At 50.1% G+C, this 26,711-nt stretch overlaps 1 protein-coding gene and 1 long non-coding RNA gene across 5 annotated transcripts in view; one reads left to right on the top strand and one right to left on the bottom strand.

The window, feature by feature from the left end:
* The window catches only part of BEAN1 (brain expressed associated with NEDD4 1), a 34,992-nt gene extending 21,367 nt beyond the window's left edge, over positions 1 to 13,625 (bottom strand). For 2 of the 3 annotated variants that reach the window (XM_034638777.1, XM_034638778.1), the window contains exons 1-2: positions 13,371 to 13,625; positions 3,622 to 3,728 (exon numbers count right to left, since the gene is read on the bottom strand). In XM_034638777.1, coding sequence (XP_034494668.1) covers positions 3,622 to 3,646 — 25 coding nt within the window. In that variant the 5' untranslated portion in view covers positions 3,647 to 3,728; positions 13,371 to 13,625. Of the gene's footprint in view, positions 1 to 3,621; positions 4,236 to 13,370 lie in introns of those variants that run through there. The other variant, XM_019798827.2, reaches the window with a different exon arrangement.
* On the top strand, positions 7,888 to 11,954 carry LOC117795205. 2 transcript variants are annotated; one of them, XR_004619091.1, is made up of 4 exons: positions 7,888 to 7,956; positions 8,698 to 8,818; positions 10,633 to 10,700; positions 11,305 to 11,954. It is a non-coding gene; the product is annotated as an uncharacterized LOC117795205 (long non-coding RNA). The 2 variants fall into 2 exon arrangements; XR_004619090.1 differs by having other exon boundaries at positions 7,889 to 8,818.
* Positions 13,626 to 26,711: the final 13,086 nt, after the last annotated feature.

The following is a 26,711-nucleotide window of genomic DNA, read 5'->3' as shown; positions in this document are numbered from 1 at the left end:
TGGTTAATGCCTGAGTGACTCTCAAGAAGCCAGGGGACAGGGGCGCCTGGGTGGCACAGTGGTTAAGCGTCTGCCTTCGGCTCAGGGTGTGATCCCGGCGTTATGGGATCGAGCCCCACATCGGGCTCCTCTGCTATGAGCCTGCTTCTTCCTCTCCCACTCCCCCTGCTTGGTGTTCCCTCTCTCGCTGGCTGTCTCTATCTCTGTCAAATAAATAAATAAAATCTTTAAAAAAAAAAAAAAAGAAGCCAGGGGACAGTCCTGCCTCACCCAGTGTCTGAAACTGTGGAAATCAGGCAGATCCCTGCCCATTGCCAGGCTCTCCCCCTATACCGGCTACTCTTCCCTGCTCACTCTCCCTGGCCTCCTGAGCTCTGACTCCTAGAAGTGGGGTCTTGCGTGGGAAATGTGGGGCTTGTTTTTTCTCTTGGGGACTTTTTTCCCTCCTTTCTCAATTGGCAGGGGGTAGGGGTGTAGATACCCAATGCGAACAAGCTATGGCTCCTACCCCAAGTTTTCCAGGTTTTAATGGACTTTGGTATCTTCCTATGTACTGGGATAGATAATTTTGTGAGCTAAGAAGGTTAAAGCAATTTCTTTAGATGCCTAAATTTACAGCACAGGAAAAGAGGTGTTTTAAAAAAAAAAAAAAGAGGGTGTGTGTCCATGTCAAGGCCCTCCTGGAATTTCTGGTTTCATTCCTTAGAATGTTCCTGTGTCAGGTGTTTTTAGGATGTCTGGAGCTCCATGGTTCTGCATCCCTTGTATAACTTGTGTGAGGGTCTCTGGTCTGTAAGCTGAGGAGGCCACCCACAAGGCATCTGTTTTGTCTTGATTCGTTTACTTGTCCAGTTGTTCAATACACATTTACTGAGGCAGTGATTTCCAGGTTGAGCCTGAAGGGTGGCCCAGACGGGGGCAAAGCCTGGATGGCAATCTAATGACCCAGTTTGGAAACCCCTGGGTCTCCTCGGGCAGTTGATGGATGTGCTGGAGGGGAACTGAGGGTTCCTTCCAGATTTTGGGTCTGAGGGACTGAGTCAGTGGTAGTGCCCTAAAGCAAAGAGCAAAATCAAGCCAAGCCAGCTTGGAATGAAGAGCTGTGTCTGGGACAGGCTGAATTTGAGGTGCAGGGGTGTGGGCTGCCCAGGAAGACAGACAGCAGAAGACAGAAGAAGGAATCTGAAGGCAGGCAGAAACTGGGGGAACAGTGATCCTTGGAAGCTGTTGGCCTAGAAGCTGAAGGTGAAAGCAGAGAGGATGAGGTCTAGAGGGTTCGGAGGGGGAAAGCCAGGGTGGGGTTTGAGCCCTGGGGACCCCAGCATCCCAGGGCAGGTGTGGCAAGGATCCATCTTCCCCCACTTCTAAGGGACACCACCCATGGATAGTCAGAGGACCAGATGCCCAGAGGGGCCGGAGGAGAACCCAGAGGGCTCAGTGAACCCACAGGAGGAGTCCTCAAGAAAGCTGAAGTGACCAATAAGGAAAACCGAAGCTATGGGCTGGATTTAGTGACACAGAAGTGGATGGGATATGGGGTGGGGGTGCAGAAGCCAGATCGAAGTAGGCTGGGGTTGCTGAAAGGCGGGACAGTGAATACTTCTTAGACATGTTCAGAGAAAAGGGAAGGAGTCGGATTGGAAAAGGTGAGAAGAATCTGGCAGAGGAGGAGAGGGAGGATGGAGGAAGGGGTGGGTCTGGACAGCCCCACGGCGCTTGGTCTGCCATTGCGAGGGACCACTTCTCCAATGAAATCTGAGCAGATCCCCACCAACATATAGGCATAAGCACAGCTTCTCTGGCTGAAGCAGTGGGCAGTGAGGGGCCAAGGGTTGTGCCCTCCTATGCCCCCCCTTGCCTTCCCTGGAGCCTCCCAGCAGCCCTGAGCTCCTGGAACCCCCTGGTCTCAGACCACCCCTTCATCTGAGAGAGGAGGCCTGGCTGCCTGAAGCCACAGAGACAGTCTGGTGGCAGAGTCAGGAGCTGCAGCTTCTCCCCCATCTACTGCCTCCAGCTCCTCATCCAGAGTGTTTGACTATACATTTATTCATTCAACAAACATTTATTGAGTGCTCACTGCATGCCAGGCACTGGGCCTGTAGGGGGAGGTGCGATTGAAGAGGGGTGTAGGAACCACTTCTGAACAGCGCAGAATATCCACGACCACATCCTGTGATCCTCAGGGAGTGGGTATGCAGAGGGCTGTCCTGTGCTGATGGCCTCTATGTGTGTAGAAAGTTCTGGAAAGCCCTCTACACTGAGCAGCCCAGTTTTACCTTTTACCAGCCTCCTCCCTTCCCAGCTGGTCGAGGGGGTGAAGAGATCATTCCAGCCCTCTGTGGGGCAAGTGTCCCTGGATGGCAGCCTTTTCACCTGGCCTGGGACTCCAAGCTTCAATTTCCTGATTATGCCGTAGCAGCAGTGACAACAATAACAATAACTTACCTGGCTCCCCCTGAACACCGCTCTGGGGACAGTGAATCCCATTGTCACCATATGTTGCGGGGCATGCCTGGTGATGGTCCCACCCAGACCGGATACGCCAGTTTCCTCTACCCACCCACAGCAGCTGTCCCTTGATGTTCAAAGATTTAACAGCTGAGGTTTCGACTATTTGGAAGAGAGGACCCTGACTCCAAGATGAGTGACATGTAACCAGTGGTACACGTTTGAAAGACATTGGTGAGTGGGGGTGAGGGATTCGCTAGAGTGAGCATGGGGGAGGGGAGATGACAAATAGATAAGGGGGGGCTAAGGTGGGGTCCTTGATTTCACACAGACTCGTAGTCCTGAGTCATCTAGGAGAAGGGATATCCTCCCAAACTGCACTAAGTGATGGTGGTTTTGGGGGCACAGGGGACACAATGAGAGAAAGCAGGTGGCTGCCATGGGGACAGGAGAAGGGGACCTCAGGGTGAGGGTGGGGCTGGTGGAGACTAGGGGAGTAAGCCAAAGGGGGCTGTAGCCTTGAGCCCCAGGGGTACACCTGATTGAGCCCATCACCTGGGTTTATGGACATCAGGGACCCATGAGAAGAATGTTACGGGCAAAATCATCTCAAGCCTTCATTAGATGAAATGAATTAGTAAATAAGGGGCTTCATGGTGGGGATGCTGCAGGGAGGGTTTCCTCAGGACAGTGAACTCTGACGAGTATGTTCTGTGGAGCACCAATTCTGGGAGACATTCCTTGTGGTCAATTAAATTTGGGAAGGCCACGGGGCTTTTTTTTCTATGGCAGCCTCACAACACACATCACCACATTAAAGGCTCTGAAAAGTCCTGTGGTCACAGAAGCTACTTAACTTGTCTCACTCAGCATTTCCCACATTCATTTGGCCATGGAATTAAAAAAAACAAAAAAGTAATCCCATTAATATCCCTGAGGAACCCCACCCCACACTTTGGGAAGTGCTGATATGGAGGGATCGGTAAAAGGGGGATGTCTCTTGCAGATGTCAGGGGTCTTCTGTCTTCCCCCCGCCCATTATAACACACCAGCCCCTCATCAGACCCTTGGAGGTCTCTGGCCAAACATCCTAGAAACATTCTCTGCAACCCTTCCTCCAAGCCTGGCCCTTGCCTGGCCCCGAGCCACGGAGGATGTGGGGAGGAGACTTACAGGGACAGGGACGTTTGAAGGACATGTAATCCTTGGAGCAGAACAGCGGAGCCAGCCTGCCCACGTGCAGAGTCCTGACTTCGTGTAAAGGAGGACCCGCCGCTCACCTGCAGAGACACAAACAAGGAGATGATGGGGATGCCCATACAGCACCCCCTGACCCTGCAAGCTGGACACTCATGTCCCTGGGCTGTCCACCTCTGGGGAAAAGGTGAGGACTTTGACAGCATGTGTCCAGACTGGGGGAACTCTGGGCTGCGGGGTATGGGGGTTCTGGGGCCGGGGTGGGGCAAAAAGTGTGTTGGGGTCTCAGTGGTGGGTCCTCTGGGTGGACCCCTGAACAGGAATGAGAGATCCCTTGGAGTTCTCCTGTCTCATGAACCTGTGAGATCCCACTGCTTGAGACAACTGCAAGGGACTATGGCATTCTGAGCATCTTATAACTAGAAGGACCTTTAAAGACCAGCCCAAGGTCCTCGTATCACAGAAGGGGAACAGATCTGCAAAGGGTGAGGAACTAGTTCAAGGTCCCAGAGCTGGCTTTGGAAGGGTGTTTAGAGTTGCTTAACTGAAACCTTATTATTATTACTGTTATACCAACACCTTTAAGGGGATGATGCTTTTTTCATTCTCATTTTATAAATAAGGAAGTTGAGGCTCAGAGAGAGGTAATGTAGCTTGTCTAAGGTCACACAGCTTCTAATTACAGGCTGGGACTAGAACCTAGGTCTGCTGGACTCCAAAGACCCCATTGTCAGCCGGCACATCACTTAGAAGGCACTTAATAAAGGCCAAGAGAATGAAAATGTCTCTTCCCCTATCTCCCTGTCCCCCATGGGAACTTGGTGTGATACCTGAATGTCTGTGCAGCAAGAGAGAACCCATTTGCAAGAGAGGAAACATCTTAAAAAAGTAACCCAGCCTCCCATGCTGCTAAAGGTCTGAATTGGTTCAGTCTCTCCTGAGCTCCAAATAACATGAAGATGTATGAAGCAGGGAGATATGAGTGTGGTCTTTTCTAGGGAGTGTGGTCACTAGACTTGCAGAAACCAAACTGTGCCTTTAGGGGTTGCTGAGCAGGGACCCTGGATGTAGAGCTCAGTGGGCTCTTGCAGGGGAAAGCTTGTAGCCAAAAGCCAACAGTCAAAGAGCCTGTCCCCTCCAGGTCCCCAGAGGCAGCTGACCTCCCTGATCCTGGGGATGACTCTGTGGACAGAACTTTTGTGTAAGAATAGGTCCAGAGGTTCCCATCCTTATCTCCCACAGACATCCTTTTTATTATATATATATTTCCCCTCCAAATGGGAACCACGTTTTGATGGAGACCACTGGCCAAATTGCACTGATTAATACCATTTTTTCTGTTTAATAAATGATTGAAAGGCTTATCTTTGGAGAGCCTGAGCTCAGAAGTCCAATCCCAGAGTCCTGGTATCAACTCTGCCACATCCTGGAGTGTGACTTTGGGCAAAGCACTTCACCTCTCTGAGCTGCAGCGTCCTCAGGGGGAAAACAGGGTCAGGCCCGTCACTGGCTTCAAGGATGAGGGGTAGGTACGTCATGTTCATTCTGCTGTCCGAGGGAGTGGGAAAGAGGGAGCCATTGCTCCTGCTGACCCTGGAATCCCTCTTTCTACATGGCTCCTTCCAGCTCAGCTTTCTGGGTGTGAACCCCAGGCTGGTCTGATGCCCACTCCCAGTCCTCACAGAAACCAACAAGAGTTCTGAAGGGGGAAGTGAGGGTAGGATGTGATCTCCTGAGGCCTGGTAGAGAAGTGTCTCTGGTGTGGCAGGCTGCTTGGGGAGCTGTGATTTCACACCAGAAAATTCATGAAGAATCTCAGGGCCTGGGATCTACACTTTCTAAAAATACATGTGTGTACATGGGTCTGTGTTCACGTCTGTGGGTGTGCCCGTGTGCACTGCGACCGTGTGTCTGGAGGAGGACTTAAGTGGGCTAACAGGTCATCTCTCGTGCTGCTTCCAGAGGTCTTTCTTAAAGGCAAAATGGATTATGTCGCTCTCTTGCTGAAAACTCTTCCATAACTCCCCAGTGTCCTTAGGAGAATGACCTGGCTTCTACCATTACCTCCATAGCCCTGGGGCTCTGCTCACCTCTCTAGTGAACTGGCATAATGTAAGTGCTAATAAAAATTTGCTGAAAATATCCTTCCTACAGGGCCACGCTGGCGGCTCCTGATGCTATGGAGGGTGCTGACCACCTCCGAAACTCCAAGCGGTTGTCCCCCCAAGGTCTTACTTCTCCTAAAGGCCACCTGTACCCCCACCTTCCTCCCTCTGGGCCCTGTGACTCTCAGATGAAGACTGAGGCTGCAGGGGGTGTGGGGAGGTGGGAAATGGGCTGCCTAGGGCAGGGGGCACCAAGAACCCTTGGATTGCATATTTTGTGGTCAGTCTGGGTGTTTAGTGGATAATTAAGTTTCCAAATGGCTCAGGAGGCTGGCAGGGGGTTGGGTCAGGTAGACATGTATGTATATGGAAGCCTTCTGGGACTTGAGCTTTTAGGTGTGACCTGCATTCACCAAACACCTGCATGTGCCAGGTAATGGCACCAACATTATTGCAACAGGTCCCCTGATGTAGGTAACATCATTTTCAGTTTGCAGATGAGAAAACTGAGGCTCAGTGACTTGGCCCATCAAAGGTCACAGAGAACAGATGGAGGAAGAGCTGTGCAGGGCAGGGTCCTGTCCCCCAGTGCTCCCCAATTACACCAGAGACACCCCACAAAGATCTGACACCCTTGGTGCTCTGGCTGGCCAGCTTCCTGGACCTTCCCAGGGCCTTTTATAACTCCAGGCTATTTCCTCTCCCTGGCATGTCATTCCCTTCCTCTCCACCTGGCAAACTCCCATTTAGCTGTCAACATTCAGCTCAAGAAACCTCTTCAGTGAAGTCCTCTTTGACGGCTGGAGACAGAATGGTCACTTTGGCTGTGCCTCCAGAGCACCTGGACATCCTTCCAGGACAACTCTGGTTCTAACCTGTTCTAGATTATTAGCTTCTTGAGGGTGTGGAGGGCCAATGTGGCCTCTGGGAACTCACTCAGGCTGGACACTGATGGGACATTCAAAAGTACACAGATTCTAGAAAAATCCCCCTTGGCCTGATGTCAGCATAGGACTGTAGTGTTGAGGCTGCCTTTTAATGATGCTCAACTTCCTGAAGAGAAGGACGCCCATGTAAGGAGCCGAGATGGTCCCCAACATCGTGGGTGAGAATGATGCTGACGTTAGCTAGGGTACCATTCCCTGCAGCATGTAACTCAATCTGCACCTCACACCCTCTTCTTGCTGCCTTCCCCCAGGATCTCTGGCTCGCATCAGTTTATTCAAATATTTATCAAGCACCTAGAGTGTGTCACACCAAACCTTTGGAAAACAAAAGGAGGGGCTTTGGGGGTCCTAAAACGGCAATCTCGATCTCATTGTGTTCTTCTCCCCTCCCCCACTTGGATTTCAACATGAGGACCTACAGGAAACCATTTCATAGTAGCATCAGATCCTCTGCTTGGGTGGAGCTTTGGTTGGGGTCATCGAGACAAAGGAGCTGGATGTCAGGTGTCTGTGTACGCAAGTGCCCACCCTGCTCTCCCCACATGTGACCAGAGCGGCTGTGAGGACACTGTAGGGTGGGGGTGGTGGCTGGCCAGGTCTGGCACGGATGGGCTGAGATTGTGCTTTGCTGGGCGACGAGTTCCGAAGCGGGCACTGCGGGAGTGGGGGGTTGGGATTGGACCCACACTCAGGTCACGTCTCCCCCTGCCCGCCTGTCTCGGAGCCCAGCATCCGAGGCGAGGCGCGTTCCTGCCTGTGACTCATCTGCGACTGTATTGTCTGGCTAGGAATCGGAGGGCGGGCGGCGGCGGCGGCACTCCATGCTCTGAAGTGGCTTAATGGTGTGCGGCAAGTCCACGTCACTCCCATTCCGCCTCACGTCCCCGCTCCCAGAATACCTCGTCTGGGGCCCACTGCGACACTCAGACCTGGGCAAATGCGTATGTGGTTGAGGGGGGTGGTGCCGCGCCCCTGGCGGGCAGAGGCTGGCTGGCGGAGCCGGGCTGGCGCAGTGTGCAGGGGCGGCACGGCGCATGCGCGGCAGTCGGACCCGGGAGGGTTCTGCCGCACCGCGGTAGACGGCGGACAGCGAGGGGCCGCAGGAGTGGGCTGGCCTGTGGAGGAGACCACGTGACGCCGTGACGCCGCTGCGGCGCCTGCTCTACCGCAGTCACGTGTTGTCGGCGCAGGGGATCGCAAAACAAACCCCCCATTTTGCAGATGTCAACACTGAGATTCAGAGAATTGAAGGGGGCTGGGTGAGATAATGAGCTCCCGGCCCCAAGACTGCCCTTTGGAGGATTTTAAGCAGGGAAGCGACACGGTCTCCTTTTAGGACGGTCTCCCCGGGCTCCGTGTAGAGGGTGGACCAGGGGGTGGGAGGCAGGTGGCAGGGGAGCAGGGAGGCTGTGGCAGGAGATGATGGGTCTAAATGAAGGCGACAGTGAATGGAAAAAAGAGAGGCTGCATCCATTGGTTGAACGGGGATAGAGAAGTGAAGGGAACACTGACTATACCTGTCCTCACCGAGCTTCTTGCTAGCAGAGGAGACACAAACATAATGGTGGGGTTTGTTAGATAACAATAAGGGAAAGACAGAGGCAGTGTGTAGGTGGAGACTGAACTGCAGAAGGCCTTAGTGAGAGGGTGACCTGTAAGCAAAGACTAGAGGAAGGGAGCTAGCTGGGTGAATAGCGGGGTGGATATCTGGGAGAGGAGGACTCCAGGTGGAGGGAGCAGACAAGTGGAAAGGCCCCTAGGCAGGAGCATGCTGGGGGGATTTGAGGAACAGGGCAGACTGTGTAGGGGATAGTTAAGAATCAGGACAGAGATCAGATGTAGAGTGTGAGGAACAGGGAGCGGTTAAAGATGATTCCCTGTGTCTGCTTGGGTGACTGGGGGATGGTAGAGAAATGGAGAACCTTCCAGAGATGGGTACTGTGGAGACTCTAGGTCTAGACAGCTCAGATAACTACTGGTTCTCTCTGTCCTTCCCACAGTAAATGCTCAGGGACTATTTACTGAATGAATGGATGAAGCCATCCCACAGGGGTTCCCTGAAGCTGTGGGTGTGCATGTCATTGCCCAGAACCAGAAGAAAGTCAGAGATTCTGGACTTTGGTGAGACACTCTAATCTTAAAAGGGTTGCATCTACCTCATCAGGCAAGGGGCTAACTTCTGGGGCTGCAGGTAGAGTTCCCCAGGTGGCAGAAACCTTTCTCCTCTGTAGGAAGGTCTTTATGGGAGGCCAGGACCCAGCTGGTGTCTTCCCCAGTGGAGAAGTACATTCCTTGGCAAGTAGCGTTCTATAGGATCAACTGCCACCTCCTTCTTCACTGCCACCAAGGCCCAACCTCTAAGGCTTGATTTACGGTCTAACTGCATAAACCAGTCCATCTACCAACTGGCAAATAGGTCTGACCAAGTGGGTAGAGAAGCCTGATTTAAGGCTCAAGAAACACCACAAAGAGGACAAAAACGAGCATTATTTATGGCAGTGAAACATGGGGGAAAACCCCACCGTCCAATAAGAGGATAGGCTGAGCAAATTATAATGGAATAATATATAGCCATGAAATCATATTTTTAAAGAAGTTTTAATAACATAGGTAAAGACTTTCAGTATAATGTTAAGAGGAAAAAACCCCCAGGTTATATTTTTTTAAAAAGCAGGTTATAGAACTCTGCATACAATGTGATCCTTATTTTGTGAAAGAAAAAAAAAACCTAGAGAAAGTATTCATATATAGAAAAAGATTAGAGAGGAAGTAGATGAAATATTCACAGTCATTGTGCTCTGTGGGCAGTAGTGAGGTTAAGGAGGATTTTTGTTTTTTACATTTTTTATGATTTTCTAAATTTTCTACACTGAACATGTATTACTTTTATAATGTGAAAAATCAGTAAAATGAAAATTTGAAAAAACCTTTCACGCTAACAAAGAGTAATTAAGTGAATAAGTCAGTGATAGTTAACTCATTGAAAAATTTTAAAGCTAACTTAATTGCCTTTGAACATGCCATTTGTTATTGTAAAGATTTACAAAAATAACTTGTCTTTGAACTTACTGATAAGGGGCTTTATTAAAATGTTAGGAAAATAATTCCATTGTTTTTAACCTTCATCAAAATTTCCCTGGCACTTGAGCAAGTCCTATTTGCCAAATTTTTGAGGGAATGGTTTCTGCCATGAACCTTAATGTTTTATTTTCAGGCAAGCTATATACTTGGCAAAAATAATAACAATAAACCTTATGTTTGTAAAACAGTTCATAATTTGCAAAGTATACTAAATGCTGGGTACTGTTCTAGGCTCTGAATATAGGAGATATCATCATGAACAAAATGGTTAAAAGTCCCTGCCTTTGGGGAGTTTATACCGATGAGGGCAGATAATAAACAAATGAATATGATATAGAGATGTTGGGGGTGATAAGTGCTATGAAAAAAAATGGAGAGAAGAGGGATAGGGAATAAATGGGGGGTGTGTTGCTCTTTTCAATCAGTTTGATTACGGTTTGAATAGTGAAGGTGTCTCTAAAAATTCTCTAGCCCATAGACAATTAACATAGAGGTATAAAATGATTGAAGATATTCCTGGGGGAAGCATTCCAATAACTAATTATACATCATTTAAGATACAATGTGCTAATTATCAATTTTACAAACTCATAAAATTATGATGAGTCATGGGGATGTTTTAAGTGTTCTATACCTGGCAAAGTTAGATAGCCCTTAATCTTCCTAAGCCTCAGTGTTCTGATCTGTAAAATGGGGACAATTTCAGTACCTAAATCAGAGGACTATTGTCAGAATTCAAAGAGAAATGCTTGGAAAACAGCATGTGTTTAAAGAATGTTAATAATGGAAACATGGCAAGGCCACCAGGAGAGGTCCATTTGACATTGCCTGATGTTTCCTATCTATTCTTCTAGACTCACAACTGTTCTGGAGGTGTGTAATACTTGTTCCCACCTTCAAGAGGAAATTGAGGCTCTGAAAGGTAAATCTCCTTCCCAGAATCATATGCTATAAACCCAGGCGGTTGGCTCCCAGTAGCCGTGCTCTGAGCCACAGCTTTATTTTGTGCTCACTTGCCAAGGGGCTCCAGAAGCCCTCCTGGACTCAGTTTCTACTTCTAGGAGGCTGAGAGAGATTGGGATTTTCCTGGCCCTTACCCTGTGCTCTGAGTACTTCCAAGGCAAAGGCTTCGGGTAAAAGGCCAGAATGTGTCTGATTATTCCCAAAGACTGAAGGTAATGCCCATATCCCCATCACATTCTCAGTGGTCTGTGTTCTAGAAACTTATGTGGACCAGGAGACACAAACCTCCTAATTAGTTCCTGATTAACTCCTTTAGGAAGAAGAGTGAGGATTATGGTAGATGCAACAATGTGACATCCTAGTGGGTGAAGGGGGTGTGGGGTACAGAGGGAGGTTTCTGTGTAGAAGGAGCCCTGAGGAGGCAGCCCACTCTTCCTATCTCCCCAAGTCCCCATCAGGCAGCACATGGACAGACCCACCCCTCCCCTGTTCAGGGCAGCTGTGCCACAGGTGGCCAGGACTAGCATGGGTGTCCACAAGATGGATCTCTGTTTTCTTTCCAGCAGTGCTCCTGCCCGCTACACCCTCCATGACACCCCAGAGATCCCAGCATCCTCCCCTAGGTGCTGGGTCTTGCCTGCTCTGCTCTGAGTCTGAGGCCCCAGCTGCACAGACAGGCAGATCTCTTCCTGGGGACCTTCCAGCTCTGAAGTTCTAACCTCTTGGTCAGCCCCTGGCTCCATTTCCTCCCAAGGTTCATCATTTCTGGTGCCTCCTGGCTCAGGGGCCTGGATGAACACACCATAGTCAGCATGAAAACATGGTTGGAACCCCTCAGACCTCCTCCTGTCTCCTTGCCCTGATGTTAGCTCCCCCTGCTGCTTTCTGGTGCCTGTCTGAGCCATCACTACTGGAACGTCCAAGCCACCTGATAGGCTATGGCTCCTCCGGGAAAGCAGTCCTCCCCACCCCCACCCCTAAACTGCAGAGTGGAGAGAGGTGTGCAGAATTCTCTTGCACAGATTGTGAGAAATGCATGAGAAGCCCTCCACCAGGGCAACAGACATCAGCCAAGGGCAAAAAGAAAAGTCAGCAGATACAGTCTTTTCCATCCTGGATGGATGTGGTGTGGTAGGGAGGAGAAAGCTGGCCCAGGCAGTAGAAAGCCTGGGGAGGAGGGGATATCTGAGAAAGGGCAGGCCCTAAGTTTTGAATCACAATTAGATGTCATAAAGACCTTGGGGAATTCAAAGGCCTCCTTGATGGAGGCTTGGTGGGAGTCACGTCCCCATCACCTCAGGGGAACTCACTCTGCTTCAGCATCTACTGATGCTGGAAACTTCATGAAATGACACCTGTAGCCAACCTGAATTGAGTCCTGGCTGTGTGCCAAGCACCATGGTACCACCCCCCCCCCAAGCACCATTTCATTAATCCTTTCCACACACGTTCCCCATGTTTCAGATGGGGAAACTAAGGCTCAAGAGAGGTTAAGCATCTTGTCTAAGGTCACACAGCTAGGAAGTCAATCAGGCCCATCCTGCGGTACCAAAGCCCTTAAACATTCTGTTCACAACAGAATCTTGCCTACTTATTAGTGGAGGAAATTGAGGCACAGAGAGGTGAAGTCAGGGTGTTTGAAGAGGGAGTCTTGAGAGCCATCCTCAAGGCAGGTGCGGCTGGGACTGTGTGGATCAAGACCAAGGATCAAACTCCTGGAGCCCCTGCCTCTCACACCTGTCACTTAAGCCTTCACCTTTCCTGCCACCCCCGCTTGGCCACCCCCGCTGACACTGGTGTGGGATCAAGAGGGCAGCTCTAGGTCTTCTGCGCACCAGCCTCCAGACCGCGGAGCCGATGGAGGGGGGGATGGGGGAGGAGGAGGAAGGGCTGCGCGAGTCAGCCGGGGGTGGGGTGGGCACTACTGAGCCTCCGAGGGCGCTTGGGAAGAGGCGGCTCTGCCGCTAGGCGCTGCGCAGCCAGCCAGACCAGCGGCCTCGGACCCAGCCTCGGGTCCCACTTACCACGCAAGGCAAAGTCTGCCCCAAAGCGAGAGAAGGTGCGGCGGGGACGCCCCCTCTCCCACGGTTGGTGCGGAGATAAGCCGGCCCGGCAGGCACCGAAACCGGGGCACGGCCCGGGTGACCCGCCCGTCGGAGGGTCAAACTTCCTGCTCAAGGGAGGGGGTGGTTCTAGCTTCAAACTCCACGAAGCCGGGAGCCCCTTCCCTCTTCCACCCGGGCCGAAAGTGCGTCTTAGTTTCCCCTTCTTAGGTGGGTTGTTCAAGGGTCCCGAAACCGAAGGCGCGGGACCGGGAAGGCTGTCTTATGCCCCCCACACGGGGTGGACGCTCCGGGAGACCTTCCCTTCCCCGTGGCCCGAGGGCGTACTCAGGGGCAGCCTTGGCCGGGCCGGAGGTGCGGGGCCGGGGGCGGGAATCTGGGGATCCCGTTCGGAGCGCGCTGCGGTTCGGCTTCGGACCGCCCGTCCGCCCTCCCGGCGCGCCAAGGCTAAGCGCGGAGAGCCCCGGGTGTGTGCGTGCGCCGGGGCCGCCGCAGAGCTCGGGGGAGGGGGCCGGGACCCCCTTCCCGCCCCTCCCCAGCACCGCCCCCGGCCCAACGCCCCTTACTCGGCTTAGCCGACTCGCTCCGCTCCGCGCGCCGCAGTGCCGGCTCCAGCTTCGGCTCCAGCTCGGCTTCCCGCTCTGGCTCCGGCTCCGGCTCCGGCTCCGGCTCTGGCTCCGGCTCTGGCTCCAGCTCTGGCTCCGGCTCCGATTCCGGCTCTGGCTCCGGCTCCCGCTCCCACTCGCGCTCCTGCTCCTGCTCCCGCTCTGGTTCCCGCTTGGATGCCTCTGCGCTCTGGCTCTGGCTCGGGCTCGGGCTCGGCTTGGGCTCGGGCTCGGGCTCGGGTCGCGGGGGGCGCGCCGCTCCGCCTCGGCCTGCTCCGCGGCGCAGGGGCGGGGCGGGGCGGGCGAGGCGGGGCCGGGCGGAGCGGACTTGCTGCCCGCGATCCCCAGTAGAGGCGGCGGCGGCTTCTCAGCCCCAGTCCCAGCCTGGCCCTGCCGCAGCCCCGCCCGCCTGCCCGTCGGCCCTGCGCCTCCGCCCAAGCCACAGCCGTCTGCTCCCGGGCCCCCCTAGGCGGCGCGCCTCCCCGGCTTCAGCAGCGCTGTGTAGCGGCTTCGAGGCTTCAGCAGCTCTGGGCCGCCGCGGGGGTCATCCCTGAGATGGGGGGACGCGGGGGGGAGGGTCGAGCCGCGCCCCTCTGCGCACAGCCAGACACCCACACAACAGTAGGCGCGGGGGGCTCGGTGGGGAGGCCCAGAGATGCAGGGTGCCCAGCGCGCCAGACGGACAGGCATTTGTAGAGAATGACATACAGACAGGCGGGAGCAGAGAAGGACAGACACACAGACGTGTGCAGAGAAGGGTAGACAACGATATGTGCAGGGAAGGGCAGCCAGGCAGTTTGGTCATAGGCAAAACTGGGCACTTGGGGGGTTGGGGAACCCTGTCACGGCCACTGGGAGGGGTAGCCTAGGCTGGCAGGGCCTCGGCTCCCAGATGCCAGCAGGTGAGTTCTGGGGCATACTGGGAGGTCAGCTAGGCCCGGCTGAAACCTTCCTCTCCTGAGCCATCAGCTTGCCCGTTTCCTTCACCCCTTGCTGCACCCCGTGCCCTCTGTACCCTCCTCCCCGCAAACCCCAGGCACAGAGCTTAGCCCAACAAATGGACCTGCTCTGTCCACACCCTACTTTGGGGCCTTGCACAAGTCCAGCGAATTCCCCAGGCCTCCCTTACTTCATTACGGTAGAGCTCCTGTTTATCGCCGCCCTGCTACCTTGTGGTGCTCTCCAGTTAATTTATGTCTCCCTTACTTGACTGGGAAGGAAACCCTTGGTTGGGGTCCTGCACCGAGCCTGCCCTCTAAATATGATGAATGAATTGATGAAATACTTCATTGATGACTCTCTCCTAATTCTGATTTGGTTGATGGAGGCTAGAAAGTGAGTCTCAAAAAGAAAACATAAGGTCAAAGAGCTATACATGTTTATGATAAACTTGGAGAAGTGCAGGAGCCATGCATGGGATGGCTCCAAAGAGAAGCTAGGCCCCACTGTGGGTGCTGCGGGAGGATGGGGACAGAGTAGGCTCTGGCGGAGAAGACAAACCTCACTCCCAGTTCTGCCACTCATTGTGTCTTGTGTATCCCTGGGGGGTGGGGGCAGAGGCACCTGTATGATCCAGGGCTTTGGAATGTGAGGACAGTTCCCAGCCTTCTTTGGTAATTGTTCATTCTGGGTGCTGCCTACTCTACTGCCTCCCCCCAACCCCCCAAAAGGAGAGGGTGGGACCTAGGCTGGGGATTCCACCTCCATTTGGGGCTATTATGGGGGCATATGTGCTATGGGGGGAATGGGACCAGAATAAAAGGAAACATCTTTGAGAGTCCTAAGAAAGGGGAACAGAGAGTCCCTTTGTCCAACCCCATGCATTTATTTTATTGATGACTAAATAAAGGACTAGAGAAAGGAGGGGACAGGCCAGGGCCAGAAAGCTAGGATTGGAGGCTCCAGGACTCCCAGACCAGGGCTGTGCCCACAGCACACCACCAATAAAGATGACCTTGACCTCCCTGAGCAGACACCTTGTAGGTGATCCTTGCAGGATGGATATTCTGGTCATTAGTGGCTTTACCTGTAAGACGTCCAGTTTGGCAAGACTGTGTGTGTCTTGTGGGGTGGCACTTTGAGTGAGAACTCCACCCTCCCTTTGAACATCAGTGGTCTGACAAATCTGGCTTATTGTTCACACTGGAACCCAGAACTGGTTTCCACTGGTCCTAGTGGTGTGGAGTCTAGCTTTGAAGGGTTGAACTGTGTCCATCTGCCTATCTGTCCATCTGCAAACACACATTAATGTGGGACACTTGTGAAACATCAGAAGGCAAGAGAAGGACATAAAAAGTGCTCACTTCTACTGCCGAGGTTTCTTTTTCTTTCCTTGTCATTGTAGAACTCTACAAGTGTCCGTAAGTGGAGTGAGTTTGCTCACTGTCTCTCTTCTCCTACCCCACATCACACTTTTCGTGGCTGCCTAGCATTGCATCACATGGTCATACTGCATGTTATTTAGCTAATCCTCTATTGCTGGGTGCTTAGTTTGTTTCTAGTTTTTCACGTGTCTGGACAACACGGCGATGAACACTCTCATGGGTAAGTTTGTGCATGCCCATGATTATTCTTTATTTCAGTGGGTATGGCCATAGATTTTTGAGGCTTTCTTCTAGATGGGGTCAGACTTGCAGGAGGAGCATTTCCTGGGCACCAAGGAAGCACAGTGATGTTTAGGGGCTGCTTGACCAAGAGCAGGGTGGAGGCAGGGTAGGGAGGCTGGAGGGGGAGGCTTCCAGAGGTCACATAGTGATAGTGAGGTGCCCGAGAGCCCTCAAGTGCCAGACTACGGGGATTTGCCCTAGAGTGTGCTCTGTATTACTGCTGTCGCTCATAGGGTATGGTCAACTTACCAATTCTATTTTTGGGGAAAATCTTCTGATACTAGGGGTGAGGAGGGGAGGGGGAAAGTCCATCAGGGTTATCTGGCTTCTGGGTGGCTATTTGTTTGAAAATCCATTAGAACTTTCGGGAAGTTTACCTGTCCCTAGTATATCCTTTATACAGAATTATGTCAAAAGCATCTTTCCAGCCTTGAGTTACATTACAGAGGACCCTGCTCCCCAGATTGCCTTGGCTTTGGGGGTTGAGAGCACACCATGCTCTAAAAAGGGAAGGTGGGAAGGGAGGGAAACCTATCCCACCAGCTTTTCAAAGCCTTTTCCACTTTCCCTCTGATTCTTGTTAAAGGTTTCCTCTTGGCTGTGTCTTGGCGGTGTTAGGAGAGATGAAGGAAGGGGCCTGGGTCCCTGCTCCATGAGGGGCGGGGGCTGGGAGCAGGGCTTTTCTAGGGCTCAGGAGCTGGCAAGCTCAGGTGCAGGCACTGAGGTGCGGGGCTATCTGCCAAACCTGAAGCATCTCCTTCTGGAGTTGAGCTCTGCTGAGAGCTTGGCAGAGTCTGCACTGTTGCCCCACTTCACAGATGAGGAAACTGAGGTGCTCTGAATTCAAGTGACTTTCCAGGGTTCCACAGCTCATTAAGCCACACCAGATACTGAAGCACTTTAAAATAGGCCAAAAAAGATTACCAGGTATCTTTTTAATTGAATATTAGGTGTTACCTCACCTGAGGTTATCTGTTTCTATGGGAGTTTGTGCCTTTCATGGTCTCTGACCTATTTGAAGAAAACTGATTGAAATGCAGAATATTCTTGGCTACTGAGATGCACATGAATATTGTCAGGTGGGGTCAATTGATATCTTAGGGGTGGCCTAAAATCTACACACGTGGCTGTGCTTTGGATTCACCTTTGAATTGTGTATAACATCTTATTGGTTCTCTCATTGATTAATGCGTTAAAGTTTTTGATGAGTGTTCATTTATATTTGTATAATAGTTATGATTTTATCCTTTTAAAAAAATGTATCTTTTACTGGTAGTAAGCTTGGAATTGCCTCCAGCTGGGTCTTACACCAGTACTTTGTCTTTAATTGGAGGCACCAGGGCCTTGGGCCCTCAGAAGAGAGGGAAATTCGTGCAGGCTAGGTCAATCCTAGAGAGCTTTCTGGAAGAGGGACTTTGAGAGAGGGGAAAGGATTTATAGAGGAAGGCTTTCCAGGACAGAGGGCAGGGTCTGGGATCAGGAGGGAGTAGGCAGGCTGGTAAAGAGGCAGGTCTGAATGAAGGGTGGGCTGTGGGGCACCAGGTGCCAGCAGGGGGATGGAGGTGAGATCCCAGGTCAAGGAAGCTGTGCCTGATGCTGCAGGCACAGAGCCACCATAGGCTCCTGAGGGAGGGAGGGACTTAATGGAATGGGCATATCAAGAACGCTGGTCTCTGGGTTCCTAAACTCTTCTGGGGATTTAATAAGCCTTGACCACCTTTCCTCCTGGGTGGAGGGGTTGGGGTGGGCTGTTCCTCTCTGTCTCCCCTTAGGAGGAAAGTCCCCCCCTTCTAGGCCCCTGAGAGAGGTCTCCAGGTGCTGAAGTGGAAAAGGCAGCCCCTCCTCTGGGGGACTTCATTCTGGGCCTGCCTGAAGATTCAGATTCAGGGTAGAGCTTATTTCAGGATAAACTGGCTGAGGAGCCAGCAGGGTCTGCATACAGACCTTTCTGCTGCAGCTTGCAGCCTAGTCCTGACATGTCTTCATGGAGACCAGCCTCTCTGTTAGCCACACTACATGCATTATTTAATTTCATTCCAATGCTCTGTAGAGAGGGGACAGTATTTTCTGATTTTTCGTGTACAGCAAAGAGGTTTATGGAGGTCAAGTAACTTGCTCAATGTCACACAACTAGTTAGAGGTAGAACTCAGATTTTTGCACCCAAGCCTGCCTGCCCCAAAACAAGTAAAGCCAAAATAATCATGGTCTCTCCTTTGTAGGGCTCACTGCCTAGAGAGGGTGACCGACATTAACCACTGAGTCACAGAGACAGAGAGGTACAGTTGCAGTGGTGAGACATGCCACAAGGAAACATGAGAGAGGGTTACAGGAGGTAGGTATGACCTTGTGAGGGTGTGGGATGAGGCAGGAGAAATGGGCAGAGGTCAGGATTGCTTTTGATCCTAAGAGGAATAGAAGGCATTAGAATGATTTAAACAATATTGGAGGAGTGGTGGTGGCATAACCAGACCTGCATTTTGAAACAACAGCTTTATTAGCAGTGTGGAGATGGTTGGGGGGCAAGACAAAATGGAGGCGGGAAGGCCGGGGAGGTGGTGATCACCCTGGCCCAGGAGAGAAGTGACGGTGGCCCGGAGATGGAAGGATATGGACCAATTGGCAAGAGTTGTCAGAGATAAAGTCAACAGGACTTGGTGATGTCTTGAGTATGGGGGTTGAGGGAGTGGATAGAGTGAAGGATCATCCCTGGATTTCTAGTTGTGCAGCTGAATAGTGGTGCTTCCTGTTACTGAGGGTCAGAACACTGGAAGTTTGGGGAAGACGAATAGGAATTTGATTTTATACATGCTGAATTTCAGGAGTCGTTGGCAGGCAGCAGAACTCTGAGAGGAGTTAGGCCACAAAGACAACCTAAGGACTGAACTCTAGGCTTAGACGTGCATGCGTTGGAATTGATTGACACATCCATCTATTTTCCTCTTCATGTATCCATCTATCTTCCCATGAATCCATGCGTCCTTTCTCCCACCCTCCTATCCTCTCACTTTTCCACCTATTCCTCCTCTTACCTTCCTGTCCACCCATTCATCCATCATCTATCCAACCTTCCTCTCATTTATCTACCTCCCTATCCTCCCACCTTTCCATTCTTCTACCTTCCTATCTGTCCATCCATCCATCCATCTATCCATCATCCATCTAATTTTCCTCTCATCTATCCACCTCCCTGTCCTCCCACACATCCACTTATTCTTCCTCCTATCCATTTAGCCATCCATATACTCCCATTTACCTGCCCATTTACCCAACTGTCTACCCCATCTGCATCCATACACCCATGCATCCCAGATGCACTTATTGATGCCTACTACAGGACTAGCACTCTGCTGTGTACTGGTAAAAAAAAAAAAAATGATGTAGAAAAACCAAGTCCCTGCTCTTAAGGAGCCCACAATTTGTTAGGAGAGACAGATGTGTAAACCATGGTCACAGAGCAGTGTATTAAGGAAGGACAATTATCCCAATCTGAGGAGGTTAGAATAGGCTGTTTTGAGGTTGTGCTCCTTGAGTTGAGTTTAAAGTTCATTTAAACTGTTAGGGATGCAGTAACTTGGAATATTGGGAGTAAAGTTGAGTGTGAGTGAGCAGTGTGTTATGAGCAAAGACTGAAAAGGCAGGTCCATGGTGTTTTCTAACACCAACAACCAATTCTCCAACTCCCCATATACCAACTGGGTGTCCAACAATTCAACCGAATTCTGATATTAACTACCTGAGGTTCGCATAGACACCCCATAACTTACACGCTCAATACCACGAGACTGCTCACCACTCTAGATCCCAGTCACAAGGCTACAATTCTGGCTCTAAATAAAGGTTTCCCTCGATTGCCTCCTTGGGCTCAATAATTTGCTAGAAGAGTTCACAGAACTCAGGGAGACTATTTACTTATATTTATCAGTCTATTACAAAGCATACAACTTAGGAACAGCTGGATGGAAGAGACACATAGTGCAAGCTTTTGGGGGCTTAGTGTGTGGTGTTTCTGTGTTCTGTCTGGGAACATCACCCTCCCAGCACTTTGACATGTTCCATCTACTAGGAAGCTCATCAATCTCATTGTTAAAGCGTTTTTATGTAGCTTAATTTCCAGCCAGCCCCCCACCGCCACCCTGCCCCATCCTGCCTGACTCCTCTTCCTGTAGATCATTGGGTGGAGCTGAAAGTTCCACCACTTGGTCTTTCTGATGACTGTACCCATTCTGAGGTTATGTAAGAGCCCCATCTGAAATCACCTCCTTCGCATAAACTTAGGTGTGATCAAAAGGGCTCGTAATGAATAAAAAATATTCTCCTACTACTTAGGAAATTCTGAGAATCTCAGGAGCTCTGCACAAAACCCAATATAACAAAAGATGCTCCCATCACCCTTAACACCCTGCAGATTACAAGGGTTTTAGGAGCTTTGTGCCAGGAACCCAGCCAAAGACCAAAATCTGTTTCTCACTGTACCACAGCAGGTCATAAAGGCTTTGAATGACAGGCTGAGGGCCTCGGGGACCATATGAGGGTTTTTTGGAGGGGGTGACCTGATCAGTTTCATGTTTTAGAAGATCTCTCTGGCTACCTTGTGGAAGATGGGGTGGAGTATGTGGGTGCAGAGGGGATCAAATCGTCCAGTCTCTGCAGAATGAAGACTTTGGCCAATGATGTGCTCTGGGTTCAGCCCCTGGGGTTGGCCTGGCCCCCACATTTGGCCTGGACCCAAACTCAGTTCTCACTTCATTTATTTGGCCAAGGGTGAACTCAAGGCAGGCAGCCTGAGGTTTGTGGCACGAGGAGGAATTAGGTATTCTCTATTTTCCAGGGTGGCATACTGTACCCTCACACCATCTTTAGTGCTGTGGTGGTCCCTCTCCTGCTATGGCTGCTATGGGCTTTCATCATTTGTTCACTGGCTTCTCTGTCAAGGTCATTAGGAAGTATCTCAGTTCCATGCCCCACTTTTTGCCTCTATAATTTATATTCACAAAACCCATTAACTTCCCATCAGTCACGCCATGAAGTTTCCTTTGGCCCCGTGAATCTCCATGCTGGTGGCTGGCCACTGACACCTGGCAGTGTTGAGGACAGGTAGAGATGCTACAATGAGTCAGATGTGGCCCTGGCCTTCAAAAAGCTTATAGCAGGGATGAAATATTGACCTGGGGGAGGGGAGTTCCCACTGATCTGGACCAAGAAATGCCAGTGTGTGGAAGGGGAAACAGCTCAGGTTGCAGACTTGGGCTGACCTGGGTTCAAGTCTTTGCTCTGCCCTTCACTGGATTGTGACTCTGGGCAAGTCACTTTACTTCCTGCGAGCTTCAGTTTATTCATACATGGAAGGCAAAAGAGAATATTTACCTATCCATATCTGGGCTTTTTGAGGTCCTAGAGTGGGGAACAGAGAAGCAGGTAAGAACCCAGCGGGACTCTACCTCTTGCCTCTGCACCTCTCTCTTCTTTGTCCATTATTCTATAAAAAGTCCACACTCCAGCTTGGGGGTGAGTTCCTTGCACCTCATTTCTGGCCACAAGTGAAACTAATTGACCATCTTAAAATGTCAAGTCCGCATTCTCAAGAGAGAATCTGATTGGCTGAGCCACATTAGGTGTCTACTTCTGGTCCAATCAACTGTGACCAGAGGGATGGGGTCTTATAGCACAAATGTGGCAGCTAGTGGACATGTGCATAAGCAGTGGGTAGTTCCCAGAGAAAGTGGGGGATTTGTGAGTTGGACAAAACTCCCAAAGGTGTCTCCTATGTTATCTCAGGGTTTTTTCTGAAAGATTGAATAAGATAATGAATGTAAACTTTTGACACAGTTTCTGGTATATACTATGGGCTGTATATGTGGTAGCTGTTATCATTCATTCATTGCCTTGCTTAATAAGCACTTACTGAGTGGCTGGTTTGTACTAGATCCTACACTAAGTGCTGAGGACAAAGCTTGAAAAATGAGAGTAATAAAAGTGAAACTGTTCCACAGGGTTGTTGTCAGAGTTGAAAGGAATAATACACGCAAAACGTTTAGTACAGTTCCTGACACATAGTGAAGTCTCAATAAATGTTGCCTACACATGTTGAATGTCTAATTGCAAAAGAGCAAAAAAAAAAATTGTATGGCTTTTCTATATGTTTTTATTGGCTCCCTGGCCACAGGAATGAGACATCTTTGGTTACAAAAATAGATCTCAGTGATCAAAATAATGACAGCTGCCAGACTGACAGTTTTCAGATGGTGCATTTGAGTCTAATTTAAAAGTTTAGAAAAATAACATTGGCATCTTCTGAACTCAAGTACTTAAATTATTAAGTAATTACTAATTAACTTAGTCAAAAATAGCCATGTGCAACCTGCGGTTGTCTTTATTTTCCTGACCAAGAATGGACGAACCTGTCCATCTACAGGAGAATAGATTGTGGGTAGTCACATGATGGAATATAGCAATGAGAAGAAAGCTACAAGAAATGTATGGACAACTGACAAACAGGGTGGAGCAAGAGAAGCCAGACACTGAATGATTCTATTTATGTAATCCTCCAAAATAAGAAAAGCACATCTATGGTGTTAGAAGTCTGGGCGGTTTGCCCTTGGTGAGGCATTGGCTGGGGGAGGCCTTTAGGTGTGTTGCTAATGCTGTTTCTTGATCTGGGTGCTGGGTACACAGGCATATTTTGTTTGTGAAAATTCACTGAACAGTACACTGATGTGCATTTTAACGTATGTATATTATACTTTGAGAAAAGGTCTTAAAAAAGCAAAAGAGTGCCCCATTTTTTTGTGCCTCTGCCCAGTTGTGGCAGTCCAGGCTGGCTCCCAGCTGGAAGGTGGAGGAGAGATTGGATTTCAGGCAGAGAGGCAAAGGGAAGGAGCTAATACCTATTCAGTCCATCAGTCAACTTTCCTTCCGTGCTTAGTAACAAATACAGTTTCACTTCTTCTAAACGACATTTTTTTCTTTTTGTTTATTTTTGGATATCCCTTGAATATTGTGAATTTTGCAACAGAAGATGCTTCCCTCCAGTGGTTGTTACTTAGAGTCAGTTTTTGGGGTCCACCTCTGGCAAATGCAGGGATTGTCTTTCAGTGTCATCCTGAGTGTTTCCTTTTATTTCTTATCCTTATTTTTCCTTTGTCCCAATTCATTAATTTATTTAAAAAAATTGTAACGCCTGTGTTTCTCTTGTCCTGATTCACTCACTTATTTAAAAAAATTCAGATGTGTGTATGTTTCCTTTGCTCCTAGTTACTCACTTGTTAGAGAAAACATTATACATAGTATGTGTGTGTTTTTAAGTGACTTTGATTCTCTTTGGAAGAAGATGGCGTATGAATAAACCGGTGGTGCAGAAAACATTTGTAGAAAACCCACCTATGTGTCAGGCAATTCTACCACCCGTTTTAGAGGATAATTACAGGGGAGAGACAGGATTCAGGAGGTGCTGGCCTGGCACACAGTAGGTTCCTGGTGCATTTGTGAGGCATTTGACAGTGGGAGGGAGGGCTGGAACATAGGGAATTGCGTGAGGCCTTTGCTCTCTCTGAGTTCCAGAAAGCACGGAGAAGCTCACTCTGGACTGGGTCAGGAGCTCTGGGTTTGGAGCCAGAAAACCTGGTTCTGTTCCCACTCTGCCCTTTACCTGCTGTGCTTCCTGTAGCCAATCGTTTGCTCTTTCAGTACCTGGGTCCAGCAGAAGGGTCTTATGCAGGTGCTGCTTGGGACCTGGGTCTCCAGCATCTCCAGCTTATAGCTGCCTCTGCTGGCGCACCTAGCAAGTGTGAAGGGAACTCTTAACCCTGCCTCCCTTTTCTGTCCTGGTCCTCTCTGTCAAGAGTTCTGGTGACTCTTGGGGACTCAGGAACATCTCCATATCATCCACACACATCCACAAGACTCAGAACAAAGAATCCTAAGCCTACTTGACTGCTCTGGGGGGCTTTGCTGCCACCTGCACCTGCCCCTCTTAAGTAAGCACCGCAGCTTGGCGACTTAGGAGGGCTGAGACAGCTAGAAGCCTGGATGGTCAGAAAGAGATAGGGCCCCCCATTGCCCCCCCCTTAGGAGGCAGTCTGGCTGCTATTCATTTTGAGCTGAGTGGGATGGATTTGAAATGCTGCCAGGAGAACTTGTCCACTAGAAGTATCGTAACCATTCCATCTGAATGCAGCACAGTGCATGAACCATTCACACCCCAGCATGAAGCAGCTGAGCCTTTACACATGGGGAAAGGCAGGGCAGCCCGGTGGACAGCAGAGTTGTATGAATTCAGCCCTATGGGGAAGGAGCTGTTTCTCAGCATCTCTGTTTGGACTATTGCCTTGTTCATTTTCACCCTTACGCAGCGTGCTGCAGGCATTCTGCCCCCTAAAACAGAGCACATAGTGGCCTTGATATAAATTCTCAATTCAGTCTTGAAGAAAGGACACCCCTCCACACTGCAACCATGGAGCTTCCTTAAATCAACCCATGTCCTTGCTTAAAATCTTCAGTAGTTTCCTCTCGCTAAGTGTCAAGTCCACACTGGAAATGACAGTCAAGTTCTGATCTGGTCTCTGCCCACCTTGCTAGGAACTACTCTCCACCTGACCCCCTGGGCTCTAGCCACCTCTAACTTCCAAAGACCCCCTTCTTCAGCAGCTTCTCTGACCATGTCTTCTCTGAGGTTCAATCAATTGCTCTGTATTAGGGCTCTGAGGTTCCTTAATGCGCTTTACATTTCAGAATGCTAGAAATTGTGTAATGCTTGCTTTTGTGTTTGTGCCTCCCCATTTGTGAGCTTTTGGAGAGCAGGAACCCAGTGTCCCCATCTCAGGATCTGGCTCAAAGCTCCATAAACACTTGCTGCACAAATGGAATTGGATCCTCAAGACACCTGCAACTGAGCTGGAACGGGTCGGGGGGCTGCCTCTGGGGTTCTACAGGTGCCCAGACAGATTGGCCCCGGTGCTAAACAGCCCCACATGAATTCACTGCAGCTCTTTCTCTCTCCCTGCGGCTTCTCAATGTATCACTTTCAGCTCTCCTCCTCCTCCCATTTGATACTTCAAAGCTTTACAGAAGAACTGTAGGTGTCTTGAGAGAATAATATCCATGACTGCTAAATAAATAAGCTAGATTCACAGACAATTCAGCAAAACCAGGTTTGGTGAGCGTGACTGCATTCTTACCAGGAGGCTGATGGCTGCTTACAAGTCCTTCGGAAGGCAAAACAAAGCACGCTTTTTATTGTAAGATACTTTCCAGACTTCTAAAAATATTGCCGAAATAGAGTGCATGTGTATCCTTCATCCAGCTTCCCCTAATGACAACAACTTCCAAAGCCATAGTCCAGTGATCAAAACCAGGAAATTAACAGTGGTACAAAGCAATTGTTGTACCTTATGTGAATTTCACCAGTTTTCCTCAAATGTCCTTCTGTTTCAGGATCTGCTCCAGAATCCCACATTGCTCATGGTGGTTGTCTGTCCTCAGATTCTTCCAGTCTGTAAGAAGTTCTTCTGTCCTTACTTTCATGACCCTGACATTTCTGATGAGTACTGATCAATTACATGGAAGCTTTTTACTTGCTTCTGGTTCCCAGTTGGTTTTCAGATGATTGAAGTTCCTGGAGGTCTGCCTTTAGGATGAGTACTGGATAAGTGCTTCTTTTTCTTTCACCCCTCTCATTCTCCTTGGTTCCCTTGGGATTCTCTGGAACAAGAGTCAGTTAGAGGAGGGAAAGCATTATGTGGAGGTGGTTATTGTTTCTTGACCTTGGGTGTTCGCTGTCATATTCCGAGTTCCTGATCACATCTGCTGTCAGTTACGCAATTAGCCATGCATGTTGACTTTGGAATGGACGTAGATTCCCTCTTGTTCCTCCTTTTCGGCAACTCTTTCTCCATTCCTCCCCTCTCCATTTGTCCCCTGTTGGTGACAGATTAGAGGAGGCTCCAGGGCTGGCCTGGCACACACACTTCCCTGGAGTCACGCTCTGGGACACCTCTGCCAGGTTGGGGTGGGGGGTGGGGGGATTTCAGTGGTGGATTGGGAAGTGGGACAGTGTGCTGATCCTTACAATGTCCTGCACTCACTGATGGGGTCATGTGGCCCCTGAGGTTGGATACAGGAGCAGGGGCCTGGAAGAACAGTCAGCTGGGGTAACAAAGCATCAGCCAGCTCAGCCCCCATAATATTCAGAGAGTTCTCCTCTAGTGATGAGACTGGGCTTTCTGAGGGACAATGGAAGAACATGCTAGAACCCATTCACATTCATTCATTCACTCAAATATTCATTCATCTGTTTATCTAACCAGAGCATAGCCTCTTTGTTATCTTTGTTATTGTCTTTGTTGCTGCTGTCTTTGTGATTAAGTCTTAGGTATAGGAACATAAGGATGAATCAGACTTGGGCTCTGCCCTCACAGTGTTCATAAAGACAGACCATAGAAGACCTCAGTGCCATGTGATAAGGGTTCTCTTGAAGGGATGTATTAAGTTTGTGGGAACAGGGGGGAGTGACTGCCGTAACTGTGACAGGGATATGTAGTGGATGGGACAGGTGATCCTAAAAGATTTGGAAGGGTTAGGCTAGCAAATGGGGAAGGGACTGATTTTCCAGGGGAACAGCATGAGCAAAGGCCTGAAGTGGGGAAAGCCTGTGATTACCTGAAGGAAATGAAAGCTCCCTACTCCTTTACTCCTTTATTC

This window comes from Ailuropoda melanoleuca, chromosome 12 (genome assembly GCF_002007445.2).
Source record: "Ailuropoda melanoleuca isolate Jingjing chromosome 12, ASM200744v2, whole genome shotgun sequence".
Lineage (NCBI taxonomy): Eukaryota > Metazoa > Chordata > Mammalia > Carnivora > Ursidae > Ailuropoda > Ailuropoda melanoleuca.
This window is presented reverse-complemented; position numbering and strand designations above follow the sequence as displayed.